The following is a 12,718-nucleotide window of genomic DNA, read 5'->3' on the forward strand; positions in this document are numbered from 1 at the left end:
AACTCAAGAACTTTTCTCACGTCGTGATAGCCAACGTGACAACAGAATATCTATTGCAAAAGATTACTTCATGACTCGCTGTCAGAACATAATTTCACCTTCTTTTTTTTTTATGTTTAGGTGTCTAATTAGAATTTTTTTTTTAGTTTGAAGATTTAATTGCATTTTTATGAATACTTCAAGGGCTTATTTAACTATTATCCCTTAAATAAATAGTATAACAATAGATATTTCTAGTTTCAATGGAAATAATAGTATCCTATTCTAGCTTATGCAACTTGCAAAATTATTGTCCTTTCTTTGGCAAAATGGCCCTTTCACGCTTTTTTTTTTTTTAAGAATAATTGTAAAATAGATTTTAATTTGATGATACTATGTAAAAGTTAATTATTTGCCCGACACGCATCGCAAGTATAATTTTATTTTCTCTTTCAGGTGGGTCTCAAAAAAGTGCCTTGTTGTAAAATTAATTTACAAATTAAAGTCTTACATCAAATAGTCCTTTTTCGAAAAAGAATTTAAAAATACATCCAATTCAACCGTCACTTATACTTGTTCAAAATCATCAAATTTTATCAATGTTACACTTTTAATCTCTGTAAAACATAAATGGTTAATCCATTCAAAAACCCTAGCTTACATATCAATAGTAAATGGTAATTAATCTTGCTTTTACTCCCCTCTATTATATACTCTATGAAAAAATCTTCAATAAAAAAAATAGTGATTTTTCCAACATTGTCTTCATTTTTTTTTTCCCTTTTGAAATCTGATAAACTATTTACTAAATATTCTTTAACGAGTTAAACAAGCTAGACTTTAACTGATAAACCATTTTTACCAAACACCCCAAAATGGATGAATCTTTCACCAAGTTGATGCAGTAGGCCGGCCACCATATTTATGGCATGCAAGTCTCTACTGTATAGGACATACGAGGTGGTCCTGTAAGTATGTAGCCCGGTCGAAAACTCAACCATTCTTCACCTTAAAACCTGCATATATGCAGAGCCGATCTGCGAACGTGATTGGTGCAACTGCACTGTCTTTCTTAATTGTTATTACCACATCAAATTCCATAAATGATGAGTGGTTCTGTGTTTCCCACCAATCTTTACTGCTGCCTTCTTGTGTGCCACATATATTTTACTCACATTTATTGTGCCCATATATACTCCCATCCGTGCGTATCAAAAATTAAACCACCTTCAGCCTTGGGGGCACGTACATCCCACCTCCGGGGTAAACACGTTTTTTTTTTTTTTTTTTTAATTCACAATTTATTTATATTTTGATAGGGTCTCACTTATTTACCAGCACAGGGCCACGCAAATAAAAAAAACCGGCCCTGGATAGATCTAGGACAAATCAACCCGAGGGGAAGCAATGACGACCCAGAGGGCGACCTAGAGGGATGTTATTAAAAAAAAAAAAAGAACTAAAAATGTATTGTATCTTATAAATTTAAGACCAAAATTAACTCATATAAATTATTGATAAAAGATTAGTGCATTTATAAGAGGAATGTACAACTAGGCCACTACTCCATAAAGCGACTTATGATTAGTGTTGGGGTGAGGTACTATGCCCGCGGTAGGTCTGAGCTATTGGGAACAACTCGGACTACGGACTCTGGGACTTCTAAGACAAACGTATATAAATAATAAATGCATTAAGACTTGCTCATAATGTGCATGCTTCAACTTGCTTGGGAATCATTAATAATTAAAGGTTCATATTGTAAAGCAGGTGAATAATAAAGAGGTTGCTGTCTTGGGAGGGAGAACAATAATTTTTTGAGCGAGCAGAGGTTGAAAAAAAAAAATTGACTTTCAAAATTATTTTATGAGTTTTAAAACAAAATCTTAAATTTAACTACCTTTTTGGTGAGAGGGAAGCAGTACCCGAGGCGTCGCGCAGTAAAAGCTCATTAAGACCCTGCGGAGGATGATTCAGAATGGATGTTCTCAACTGCGAGCTTTGGCCCATGTTGGCTAAGAAGTCGGCACATTGGTTGCCTTCACGAAACACATGGACAATTTTAATGTCGTGGAAGTGATCTCAGCTGCATTATACTTACCTCTCAGGTGTAAGATTTCCCTAATAATATATATTATATATTATATATTAGGACCTTAATTGAATGGTGCAAGTTGACTAAGTAGTTTGGTTGGACTTAACTGTGGCTGCAGATCAACACTGCTTTCGCTTTCGCTACTACGAAGTCAGGTTTCTCGTAGACTCCACGTCTCGAATTGAACATGGGTTGAACTAACTCGGTAGAAGACTATTAACTTTTTGATAATTTTTTGAATGGCGGCTTTCTTCACCAAGCTGCATATTTGACATCGTTTGATCTTCTCCACACACTCAAGTCACCTTGAGTGGTAGATCAGATCTCCAAAGTGTAATGTAAAATAAGATCAAACTGTCTCCAAGCTGCACTAATGTTGCACACATGCTGTACAATGCTTGAGTAGTGGGTTGAAAGGGAGATTTTGTTAAACTCAAGGTTGGCCAATTCATCATCATCTTCTTCCATATACAGTAAATTAATTGATTATGCTGGCCCATTTGCTGCTACCTAAACTGTGGGCCCATATTGGAATTGGGCTTAAAGGCATAAAATGAGCTCCAGGGTTACAAGCCCAAAATGAGGCAAAAAGTCATGACTTGATAACAGGGGCTTCTTATGATAATTCATTTTTGGAAGTAGATAAAGCACTCATTTGAACAAAAAATCAAAAACAAAAATCTATCTAAAAGGCATTAATCTTTCGGAAATGAGAACCGGCCGGATAAGGACTGAATTAATATGTACTTTAAAAAGTTGACTAGAATGAACATGTGAGAAGAAAACTAATTGTACAGAATTGAATATCATATACAACAACAAATCATAACATCTCTAATCTCTGTGCTAATGAATCTTTGCATGCCACCCAAATTCAAGGCTGCAGCAGCTAAATGAATAATTATGATCTCAAAAACGAATTGGTAAACCGTAGTTAAGGAATGTTCTGATGTATCCATCCAACCCGGCAGTGACAACCACAAGACCCCATAAATTTGGAGAAGAACCCAATGCGCTTTGCCAGGCACTCTTAAGAAACTTGTAATCCGATTTCGATACTGCTGGAGATGGAGATGGGCTCAAATTAGGGAGTTTCTCCTCCGGCCAGGTTGCAGATCCCTTGAACTGAGAATCAAACGAGAACCCACGGCTCAAATCGGTGGAAAACGATAGCGACTTCTCTAGCGCCTTCCCATTCGATAAGATGCTTCCTGGCTGCAGTGATCCTGCAGGGTCGGTTTTCAAACCGCACCAAGGAATCACCACTGATGCGTTCTGGGAGTAGAAACTTTCATAGGATCGTATGGTCTTAGTAGTCTGCGACTCGTTATAGTTCCAGATACAGACATTCGAATCTTCAGTAACCGAGACAACGTGCTTTCCATCCGATGTAAAGGTCGCAGGAACCAGGCCAGCAGAATTTCGGACCCCTGTAGAAACAGGTCGAGGATAATTAGATAAATATATATCTCACTATAGTTAAACATAGTAGTAGGGAAAAGATGCCCACCTTTGAATTTGCAGATGATATCAGAGCCGTTAAGTATTCTAATCTGCGAATCAGCTGAAGTAACCATGACTTTGCTTGTGTCATCTGGGCAGAACTGGAAAAATTTAATGACGTTTTGTTTAGTTCATACATCGAACAAAAAGAGTTTCTTTGAGATAAACGAGAAAAAGTACCTGAAATCCGACTATTCTGTTTTGAGAAAGCTTTTTCTTCCCGTGCAGGCATACTTGAGAGCCCATTTGCAAGCAATTATCTAAATCAAGAGCGCAAGCATAAAAGATATGAGCAGTCTCAGATAAATTCGCTACAGCATAATAAAGCATGCCAGGAAAGTTAGGGTTCAAGTAGAAGAAACAATTACGCCATTTACGTACCTACTACATCATAAAAACGGCAACTCCCATCCATGAAGCCCACAACACCACCCTGCTTTAATTAAAAAGGTAACTTAAATTTACTAAAATTAACCTACAAAACAGAAATTTGAAAAAGAGGTGTGTGTATTTTTTCCGACCTTTCCATCAGGGGAATAGCACACCGCAGTAACTATTTCTTTTACATCAGTCCAATCAATAACTCGATGGCGGTGCACCTCCCAAAGACGCACTTTTCCATCTACTGAACCGCTAACAAAGTAGTTATCATCCACGGGATTGAATTCTATGCAGGTCACTGCATAAAGATTATATTGTCAAATGTGCTGATATGTATGCAGAAAATCGTATAGAGTTCAAGAAACCCCACAAAATAGAACAGAATAGGCTCACCATAATTATTATGTGAATAAACGCCTAAACATTGATCGTGTCCTACTTGCCACAGGCGAGCTGTTTTATCAACAGAGGATGATAGCAGATACTGAACAATGCGATTCAAAGAATCAGGTAAGGTGAATAAAGGCTAGTAAAAAACAAGAATTTTTTCTTGATCAGAATGTATAGAGAATACTAACCCCATGTTTTGACCAAGAAAGAGCTAGGACTTCACCCTCGTGTCCATAGAACTCGTGTACTGGTTTCTCTAGAATCTGGAAGGACTTTGGCGGGAGGATGACACACGCTGATTCTGATGATTTTCTCATTCTTTTCATCTGTCCTATCTTCTCCTTATCAAGGTTAAGGGATGCTAATCCCGAGAAATGATTTAGCGAGATATATAAACAGGAAAGATCAATATCCTGATTGTTTAGTTTATTTGGCAATTCAGATTCAATCACCCTCCAAACACGCACAATTCCATCCTTGCCAGCACTGGCTAAGTACTGGCCATCGGGGCTGAACTTCATTGTCAAGACCGAACCTTCATGTGCCAGAAATTCTTGCCTACTGTAAAGCGAAGACAGTTCTTTCGACTGTTTTTTACATGTATGAACCAGAACCTTTTGAATGGCAATGCCCGTGTTTACATTGGAGTCCTTGGACTTCAAACGAGACCGCTTTGTTAGTTTCTGAAGCCAATTTCTTTTCACTTTCTTTCTCATCGTATCAACAATACGAAATCCCTCCGAATCTCTCCCCAATAACCGCTGAACCAACGACGAAGAGCCTACCGCTCTTTGAAACTCTTCGAGAGTGATCACTTTATTAGAACCCACTTCTCGTAACCGGCTAACTGTGCCATCCTGACCTAACTCATCAACCATGAACTCTGTTCCATTGTCCAAATTCCTAATTTTCCAATAACAGTTCTCCTCCAGAGAATCGTTTTCGCCTGATTGGGAAGATTGACCCGAGAAGAAATGATCCTCAGAATCCGAGTTTGCCAGAACGGCCTCACCATTGTCACTAATCCTATCATGATCCCCAGCTTTGAACTTATCAGAACATTCATCATTCGATTCATCTCTATTCATTACTTCCCATTCAGGGCTCAATCCCATCCATTTCAAAAGCCTAGTGCGCCGTTCACTCACACTTTCTAAGTTCTTTGCCCAGAATTCATAATCTAATGGCTCATTGGCAGTCCCAGAACTAGTATAAAAACAATCAGACAAAGAACTTATCTCATCACCAGTAGTGTCAAAGAAGTGATCCTCGTTTGTTTCGCCACAACTTCCCATCATTCCTTAAACCTTAAAATCCTAGAACAAATACAAGGAAATTAAATCAGGAAAACATGTAAATATCAAAACAAAAATCCATAAAACAAAAACTCCGTACAAAAGATCAATTTTTTAACTTTCTGGAAATTCCATTTCAAAATGAAGAACTAAAATCACAAAGAAAACAAGAAGAAATAAATCATAGCCCACTTCCACAGATCTTGTAAAGGCCGCCATGCGAGGAGAAAACGTGTTCTTCATCAATAATCAACCATTAACATAAAACAACCAACCCAGAAGAACCACTCCCATAAGATCAATTTAAGCAGAGCCCAATAAAAAAAATGGGGAAAACATTCTTAATTAAACATCGGAAACCAAAACCCATACTTTTCTTACCTCAATTTTCCATAAATTACGAGAAAAAAGAAAGAACTAGAAACACAGTTCGCCTCAAGGTCGGTTCTTAGTCCTCGAATACCACGAAAAGGCCGAAAATGGGAACATGCAGAAAGAAAAAACGGAAATTCGCAGTAGAAAAAACGAGTCAAACTCGAATTTATAAGAAAAATGGCGAAACGGGTTGAGGCTTTCACCTTCAGACGCCACTATATAACACAACATCGAAGCAGAAGGGTGGTGTGACGATTTTGCCCTTGTCTTGATTGATGCGTCCGTTCAACCACCGGTTGTGACGATATAGCATTCATTCATGTCATGTGGCGCCAAACCCCAAACCCCCTTCATAAACAGTGCCAATAACCTATCAGCACTTGAAATTGAAATCTTGTTTACTGCTAAATTGCTAATTGCTAAACGACATTTAATTAAGGAAAAAGGCAAATGGTCAATCATATATTAAATTCTGATTGGCTTGGTGCTGAAAAAATCAGGTGTTTGGTCACTTGGTGTGTACTAATTGCGTGGGATTAATCATACTTTTTGTATTTAATTTGATAGGGATGAGCACCATTTATTATAACACTGTTTATATCATAGCCTCCAGTTATCTGTCAAAGTATTTCAGTCAGTCACATGCTTTATTGTGTGAACAAAGAGCCTAACCCACACTCTACTCCAATTTGGAGAATCTAACTCCAATGATGTTTGAGGTGGAGTTCAAACCTCTACCCTACTGCCTCCATCCATGAATTGAGATCATGTAATCAACCACTAGGCTAGTTCCAGAGGCATCTCATCAATGTAATAGTGTTTAATAATCTCCTTTTTGTGTAGATTTTTTCTCCCTTTTTAATTCATTTTCTAACTCTTGTAGTAAGCCGATAGTTATAGTGTGTTTGAGGGTGAGTACTGAATATTTGTAAAAAAAAAGTGGCTTTTTTATTCCCCGCTTAACTCGTAGCCTAGTAGAGTAATAGGTCATCCTTAAAATCAATGAAACATTTTTCTTAAAGAAATTAGTCTTCCCTCTTCTTTATTAAACAAACAATCATCTCCTAACTGACCAATAGAATACACTTAGTAGTTTTATTCCGAGTCATTTCCATTTTTGGTCCTACTATTATTGGGGCATTGTCAATTTTAGTCCACTTCATTAATTTTGCCCACATTGCAGCCAGTTTTATTTAGTCCTTGCCACTTTTAGTCCAAAAATTTTCGTCAAATGACCGTCCAAAATAAGGGTATTTTGGTCTTTTCATGCTTTGATCATCTCCTTTACCCTTTGCAGTGGTTTTCCTTACACATTTTCATCCAATGAAGAGGTCCGGCAAAAGCCATGGCTTTGTAATGTGGCTCACATGGCTTTCGTTGGACCTCTTCGGATAAAAATGTGTAAGGAAAACCACTGTAAAGGGTGAGATGACCAAAGCATTAAAAGGCCAAAAATACCCTTATTTTGGACGGTCATTTGACGAAAATTTTAGCGGTAGACTAAAAGTGGCAAGGACTAAATAAGACTAGCCGCAATGCGGCAAAAATTAATGAAGTGGACTAAAATTGGCAATGCCGCAATAACAGTAGGACCAAAAATGAAAATGACTCTTTTATTCCGATCGCTAGTGTTGACCCACAGACTACAAATTAATTAAATTAAATTACATAGAATTGTATAAATTTAATTTTAATACATTTAACATTGATTACTTCTTGAAAAACTTTATAATCAAACAATTGTATTTGTATCTATATCTAAATAAATTTTTGCACAAAACTTTTTGTGCAAAACTTGCACTTCATAATCTAACTTATGATCAATTTCACAACTCCTTACATATATTGATTATTCACAAAGACAAACTTAAATAAAAGAATGTTAAAAACTTTTTTTTTCAAATAAAACCTTAATTATATTTTAGTATATAAATCCCTATATAAGCTAAGTAACATTATCCATAACCAAATAAGGTAGTATGTGTAGCGAAGGTAAATTAGGTCAATCATTTTATTAAAAGTAAAAGATAGACTATTGTTTGTCAAAATTTTATAAATATTTCGGAGTATTATATAATTTTTAAAGTTCTATAAATAATTGTACAAAGTGAATGAAATTAAAAATTTTAGTAGAGAAAAACAACAATTTTATACATTAATATAAATAATTGCGTGATCACTCTTTTGTGATATCTGAACATTACATATTAACTAGGTGAATATTTGTTCAAGTAAAATGATCTATATATATTCAAAACTTATATTATATTCCGTACTAGGACTAAAAAATTGTCATATCTTCATTCTCAAATCTTCATATATATGTTTAAAAAAAATTGTGACAGTTATAATAATAATAATAATAATAATAATAATAATAATAATAATAATAATAATAATAATAATAATAATAATAACAATAATTGAAGAAATGAGAAAGCTAATTAAATAGGAAATTTCCTGAAAATTGATGTAAGCACAAAAGGCATGCACCGGACTCATTTTTGAGTCATTTCCATCTAAGTTGACATGCATGCCGCAATTATATGAGGTGAAATATATTTCAAAAACAATATTATTTGTATTAAATTTTGCATTTAATGCGATTTTATATATAATGCAATAATGAATTAACTAATCAACAAATATTCAGAGTTAACTAATCAGCATCAAATAATCTGTTCATAGCTACTTTCTCAACCTATTGAAGCACAAAGGGAGGTTCAAACCCACTCCCTTCCACATGGGAGTGTACACCGGGTGCCGCTTGACCACAAGGTCTTTGGCAGCATCAAATAATTTAATACTGCGTAATAAATATAAAAAGGTAATAACTCACATCACAGAGTCATATAATTTCATATTACTATTTTCGTCTCCTGCTCCAAAATAATATCTAGTTTTCTAATTTAAACATCATTAAATGTAGTAAAAGCTTAGTGAGTTGAAAATGACGCTAAAAACCTCGGAAGGACAAGGAGGTGGAGACTTGGGTAATGGTTAAACAGGTAAATTACAAGAAATTCCGACCACGAGTCAACGGACAAAGATTGACACTGACAATTGTTGTCGTTAATTAGGAAATCGCCTGCCGTCGGCAACCCTCGCCGTGTGAAAATATGAGAGAAACTTAAAATCTACAAATACATAGAATGCCGGCCCATTTCTTCACGTCAAACCTAATTTGATATGACTTTTGTTTTTTCGACGAATTCAACCTTGTTCAGCAACGCCAAAAGTGGGGCAACTATAAATACTGCTTTAGCTTCTTTTTCTCTTTTTCTTTTTTTTTTTTAAATAATAATTACAATATAATATTTTTTACAAACTAAATGTCAACCATCATCTCGAATTATTTAGTTATTATTATGTAAGCAAGCCTTAATTGAATTTCAAAGTTTTAAATATAGCTTAATTTGTGTAGATTACATCATTTCTTATTAAAGACTACTAGTTTTATGTTTTTTTTTTGAAAACACTAGTTTTATGTTTTATGCCTTTGACTTAACAAGTATGCTTTATTTCAACTTTATTTTCAAACTAAAATTATGTAAGCGCGATATGATGTGCGCACATTTATATCTAATGTTAAAATATTGATAAATAAAATAATATAAATTACTAATTTTCAGTTTAAATTATATTTTGTAACTGTTTAAAGTGATTAATTTTAATTATCATATTTGAAAAATATAGAGGTAAAAGGGAAAAAAATTGTATTTTTAATAATAATATAAATAATTTTCACAAAATTTATATTTACAAAAAATAAAAATTATCTATAATACTAAGTTTATACTCACATATATGAGCAACTATCTAGTTGTACCACGTATGAAGACTTGTATTGCGCTCTCTTTTTTCTCCCTTCTCCGATCCTATCTTCTTCTTCATGAATACAAGTCCCCATGAATGACTTTCGAGAGTTCGGTCATATAAATGTAACCTCACTACAATATAGTGGAACTCCATCCAAAAAAAACATGTAATTTTGTATGTGTCATTTCTATTATTTAAGCTTTATCGCTTTTTACAAATTGTGATACGAGTTAGGTGTAAGGGGTGTTTGGTAGGATGGAAATGTAATTTCATCCCTACCAAAACTCCATGGAATTATAATTCCATGGTTTGATTGGAGGGAATTGCAATTATGTGGAATTGCACCCTAGGAATTGCAAGTCTATAGTTTGTGGAATTATAATTTCAAGGTGAATCACTATTTTGCCATTGTTATTATAATAATAATAATATTATTATTATAAGGGCATTTTAGTCTTTATTCACTTCTTCTCATTCAATTTCGAATCATTTTATTCCTGTCTACCAAATAAAGTCATTTGAATTCTTACCTTACTCTTTTTCCATAGAATTACAATTTTTCCCCTAATTCCATCATTCCAACCAAACGCTTTGAAAGAATCCATGCTTAATCGATCGATCAAATCACTTTTAATTGGGTCCATAAACTCATTAACCTCCTTATTATGTGACATTACTTGATTTGAATTTTTTTTTTCCTGTCTAGTTGATTACATTTAAAAATTAAAAAAAAAAAAAAAAACTGTAACAAGGTCTATATATATGAACAACAAATGAATATAAAACGTTTTGATATATGTTCAATTGTCTAGTAAACAATAAACCAATCAAGTAATTTTTTTTGAAGCATAAACCAATCAAGTAATAGTGTATACCATATCAAATCAGCAAATATAACATTTTTCAAATAAAAACCTTTTGATATTTCATGAATTTAGAAACATAAATTAAAAGGCTAAACCCTAAACATGACAACTCTCATGCATATGTCCAATTGTCCGGTAGATGAATCCCACTACAACATAACATTGGATCGTCCGAAAGTGGTGAAACAGTTTGGCATAGTGCGATCTAGTAGAATGATGTTGACTTAAATATTAGAAGTTGGAGGGGAAAGGAGATTTGACAGCGCCGGCCAAGTGATGGCTGCTAAAGATTTTGGGAAGGCAAGAAGGGATCATTTTAGGATTTTGTGGGTAGTGGTAGAAGATGGAGATGGGGATAGATGGTTGGTGAATTGAAGGGTTTTGACTTGCAGATAGGAATGGGGGTTTGAGATGGGGATGGCATGGCCAAGTAATTAAGTTTGCAATGGACGGCGATATGACGGAGGGTCGGAGGTGGATGGCCGGTAATGATTAATTAGGGTTTCTTTATTTATTAGAGATGTGATTGTTGATGTTGGAGAGAAATAGATTTTTTGTATCTAAAATTGGGTAATTTTGTCTTTGCACAAAGATTTTAAATAAGGATACCAATTCAACTTTATTTTTTTAAACATTCATAATTTTTTTTTATCTCGCCACTCATTTGGAATGATAAGGCTATCATTATCCCTGCAAATCCGTCACATTTTTTAAAATGGGTCCCATTTCCCATCATCAAATTTGTAAATTATACATTTTTATTTTACATCCCTGCAAATCTCTCTCACTCTTAAAAATGGGTCTCACTTTCCTATTATATTATAAATATAATACTAAAATAATATTAACAGAAATAATCAAAATAAAAAAGGAAACAAAAGGTGGATTGGCAGCACAAGAGGTGCATCATGGCAAATTAACAAATTCTCTCTCCCTTGTCAATACACATAAGCTTAAAATAAAATAAAAAAATATTTCTCTCTCTTTCCATGTCACATTGCCAATGCTAAATTTGCAGGGATAATAACAGCCTAATAGATGTAATATCACGCTATATAGTAATTGGGCAATTCAACTTGAATTTGATTGTAAAATATATTTCGTATCTTGATAGACACGGCTCATGGAGATAAGAAAATGTTTTCAGACAGGCACGGGAAGTGTGTGTAAGTGGGTGCTTATTGAAATTTTGATATAAAGCATAAAAGAGAAAATTAGCTATTAAAGATATATAAGATAATAACCAAATTGACATTTTTTTTCTATACATCGACGGTACTCGACTATGTTGACCATATGCATTAATTTAATTTGAAAAAAGTGGGTTGGGTGACTCATGCGATCCGTAAGTTTATTAAAATGTTTAGCTTGGTTGACCAAACTATTTGTTCACGGCCCATGACGAACATTATTATTATTATTATTATTATTATTATTATTATTATTATTATTATTATTATTATTATTATTAAATTGAGTTTAACCACATATATATATATATATATATATATATATATATATATATATATATATATATATATATATATATATATATATATATATATATATTGGATCTTTACTGCAATATTAGACTTATATATGAAATAATTATATGTTGTGAATTATTGAATAATATTATGTTCATGTTTAATTTTTTAAAGAAATGCTAATTGAAAGACCTTTTCTTAAGGTGACAAGTAAATGTAGAGAGCCAATCCGCACCATTTTAAATATTGAACATCATGGATTTAGTGGTTTTAATTTAGTGATGACTTCCACAAAAGAAATCGTAATTTTATGTTTTTTGTACTTATTATTAATTTGAGTTATCTTCCAATCAAGTTTTTGGATGAAATCAAGTTTATCATCTTAATTGCTATTAAAATGTAACGATGAATGTTAGTATAAGGAATTAAACTAAAGATGAGCATTAACTACTAGCTATAATTTTTGGCATATTGGTAAACATTTAATCCTAACAATTGGTATCACATGTGAAAGCATGTTGTGCAATT

The 12,718-nt window shown here is 33.7% G+C and overlaps 1 protein-coding gene across 1 annotated transcript; it reads right to left on the minus strand.

Moving 5' to 3' along the window:
• Nucleotides 1–2,775: 2,775 nt before the first annotated feature.
• On the minus strand, nt 2,776–6,216 carry LOC116031417 (uncharacterized WD repeat-containing protein C18H10.05-like). The gene is made up of 8 exons (XM_031273620.1): nt 6,025–6,216; nt 4,537–5,664; nt 4,352–4,442; nt 4,099–4,256; nt 3,959–4,010; nt 3,758–3,837; nt 3,585–3,678; nt 2,776–3,504 (listed from the first exon to the last, which is right to left on the minus strand). Exons 2-8 carry the CDS (start codon nt 5,644–5,646, stop codon nt 2,984–2,986), a joined length of 2,106 nt encoding a protein of 701 aa, XP_031129480.1. The 5' UTR covers nt 5,647–5,664; nt 6,025–6,216; the 3' UTR covers nt 2,776–2,983.
• Between the last annotated feature and the right edge of the window lie 6,502 nt (nt 6,217–12,718).

The sequence above is a fragment of the Ipomoea triloba genome, chromosome 10, assembly GCF_003576645.1.
Source record: "Ipomoea triloba cultivar NCNSP0323 chromosome 10, ASM357664v1".
NCBI lineage: Eukaryota > Viridiplantae > Streptophyta > Magnoliopsida > Solanales > Convolvulaceae > Ipomoea > Ipomoea triloba.

Excerpts from the sequence above, each read along its gene's own strand:
- LOC116031417 (XM_031273620.1), bottom strand. The coding sequence starts at position 5,646 with ATGATGGGAAGTTGTGGCGAAACAAACGAGGATCACTTCTTTGACACT. Across the intron at positions 3,838-3,958 it reads CCGTTTTTATGATGTAGTAG|ATAATTGCTTGCAAATGGGC; the intron begins GTACGTAAATGG and ends CTCTTGATTTAG. Across the intron at positions 3,505-3,584 it reads TATCATCTGCAAATTCAAAG|GGGTCCGAAATTCTGCTGGC; the intron begins GTGGGCATCTTT and ends CTGTTTCTACAG.